The 2461-nt window shown below is 48.8% G+C and overlaps 1 protein-coding gene across 1 annotated transcript in view; it reads left to right on the top strand.

The window, feature by feature from the left end:
* Positions 1-2182: 2182 nt before the first annotated feature.
* The window catches only part of ALOX5 (arachidonate 5-lipoxygenase), a 38519-nt gene continuing 38240 nt past the window's right edge, over positions 2183-2461 (top strand). Inside the window, exon 1 of the mRNA XM_026851475.1 lies at positions 2183-2279. Coding sequence (XP_026707276.1) covers positions 2183-2279 — 97 coding nt within the window. The remainder of the gene's footprint in view (positions 2280-2461) is intronic.

Here is a 2461-nt window from a genome sequence, read left to right as displayed (position 1 = left end):
AACCTCCCAGTCATTTTTGCTGAGAGCTCCTTGCTGTGCTGGTTTGCTCTGATACTCTCTGTCTCAAAGGCCACCTGCAAACAAGGCAGGCCATGCAAGCTTAGGAGAATTTATCCCTGTTAGAGCTGTAGGGTCTGGTGCTGGGGACAGCAGGTTCCTTTGTCAAGCAAAACAGTTATCCTTGTGCTTAGGAAAGAATAGGAAGTGTCTCGGGCTGCTGATGATCCCAACTGAGAAGGCGCAGCTGTCTTAGTGTATGTAGTATTTCGTATCTGCTTTACCCCTGAGCAACCCAAATTAACTCATAAACTACCATTGTTCCCTTCCTGTGGATAAACGGAGGTCTCTAGAGTCTGGCTTGCTACTTGTCTTGGTCTCATGTTTAACTTCTTGCTTTTGAAAGTGCTGTATTAAAGGAGAACTGATTCTGATCATGGGATTAGCTAAACCAGTGTTTCTCATGCCAGCAAGATGATGGTTTATTTTGTCCCAAAGCTGTGCTTTCAGGACCATGCTACATTCACAGCCACACCTAAGTAGTTGATGTACACCAGAGAAATCAGATGAAAATTAAATCAAACTATTCCACTGAGCAGCTTGTTTTCAGCCCTGGATCAAACTAAGCTGTGGCAGAAGTTCCAAGTAATGTTTCAGGGATGAATTTGGACCTGCCTGGCTTCAGATTAGAGTTGTTACTGCATAATACTCTGTCAGGACTCTACCTTTGCTGCTGGGACTTACAACTTTTGCACCAGTCTTCAGTCTCTCATTCTATTCTAGTTTTGCAGTTCTCAAACTTGTGCAGCACTAAATGATACCAAAAGAGTAGCCACTAACGCAGCTGTATTCCTTGTGCTTGTCTTGTCCATGGCTTACTTGTCCCATGCCTCTGCTCTCCCCTCCTCTTTAGGAGTGTTACCTGTGCAGCCTCCTAGCACTGATTTGGGGAGGGGAAGCCTGAAGGCAGGCTGCCTTCTCTCTGTCTCCCTCCTCTTCCCTTTTTGCAAAATGCCAGAGTAGCACAGCTATATCCATGAAGGCAGTGAGAGGATCTGCAGATTTAGGGGGAAGTGCTGAAGTGAGGTGGTCCTAGATCCCATGGTTCTCAGGGCTGAGGAAGGTGTCCTAACTTCACACTAAATGGGATGGAAGATCCAAGGAACACCACCTCAAAAAGGAGGAAGTTCATGGGCAGAGACTCAGCCCCTTGGCAGTCTGGATGATCTCTTGCACAACAGGTATAAAGACACCGTAATAAGTGTTGATATAGCAACCCCCTTGAGGGTTGTGAGGGATTCAGCCGGTGTCAGAATTGCCACTGCCTGGATGGCAGAGCAAGGACACTGCACTGAGCTTTGCAATCTAGAGTTAATTTCTGGACCCTCTGAGCTGGCACAGAGGGAGGTTTATGAACAAGGAGCTTTTTCTTCCCATTGTGGTGGAGCAATACACATACGTTCTCAGCTATTAAACCCATGTCCCTTAGATTATTTATGTAGCCTGGAAATTTCTGTAGGCTCCACTGATCCCCTCCATCATTTGTTAATTACTATGTCATATCATTCCTCCCCAGTCCCAGTCCTTATTAGCATATTTCAGGAGAGCCATCTGCCCACCCAAATTGCCTGTAGCCTCAGGAGAGCTATAAAATATGTGACATCTTTACAAAGCAACCTTGTTTTTCACTGGCATTGCAAAGGAGATAAAGGGGGACAGCAGCTGACTTCTGCTGCAAATTTCCATGTAGTAAAACTGAGTGATGCTTAGGCAAATGGGAACTGTGAATAACAAGCAGGAAAATCCATGGCAGAGTAGATGTGCCCCCCCTGCAGGAGCCTGTCCTAGGGTCCACCCCCCCCCGCTAACACACAGCCAGCTCAGGTAAAGCAGCTGTTTGTGTTTGAAGAGCCCAGTTTCCCAGCTCTCTGCTTTTGAGGGCACAGATCCCACCACTGCCCTGGGAAACAATCTTCAAGTGAGGTGGCTGAGATGCACAGGGGCTCGAGTGCGGAGGTGATGCAGGGAGCGGTTACTGCCTCCCCAGGAAAGCGGCTCGAGGAGAACCAATGCCGGGCTCGCAGCTGCAGTGGATCACTAACGGGCCGGGACTGCCTGGTTTTGCAAGCAGGTGCCAGAAAACAGCAGCGGGTCTCAGCAGCGGTGCACAGAAGCGCTGTCCGGTATGAAGACGGTTACTGATAGCAATAAGCGATCGATTACGCTGACACCTTTTGGGTTCTTCAAGCTGACAAAGGAGACAATATCGCACTCTTCTAACAGTATCTTGAAATAGAGTGCAAAAGAGAAAACAAAAAGGTGGTTTTCTTTCTATTTTTATTCCATTTTCCACGCTGGCGAAGGAGGAAGCGTTGCAACCTACCGACAACAGCGGCCCCGCCGCCTCCGGGCTGGTCCCCGCCGGGCTGCGGGCCGGGCCCGGCTGGCGGCGCTGCTGCCTCTC

The sequence above is a fragment of the Athene cunicularia genome, assembly GCF_003259725.1.
Source record: "Athene cunicularia isolate RWA chromosome 6 unlocalized genomic scaffold, athCun1 chr6_part1, whole genome shotgun sequence".
Classification (NCBI taxonomy): Eukaryota; Metazoa; Chordata; class Aves; order Strigiformes; family Strigidae; genus Athene; species Athene cunicularia.
Note: the sequence above shows the minus strand (reverse complement) of the source record. Positions and strands in the feature narration are given on the sequence as shown.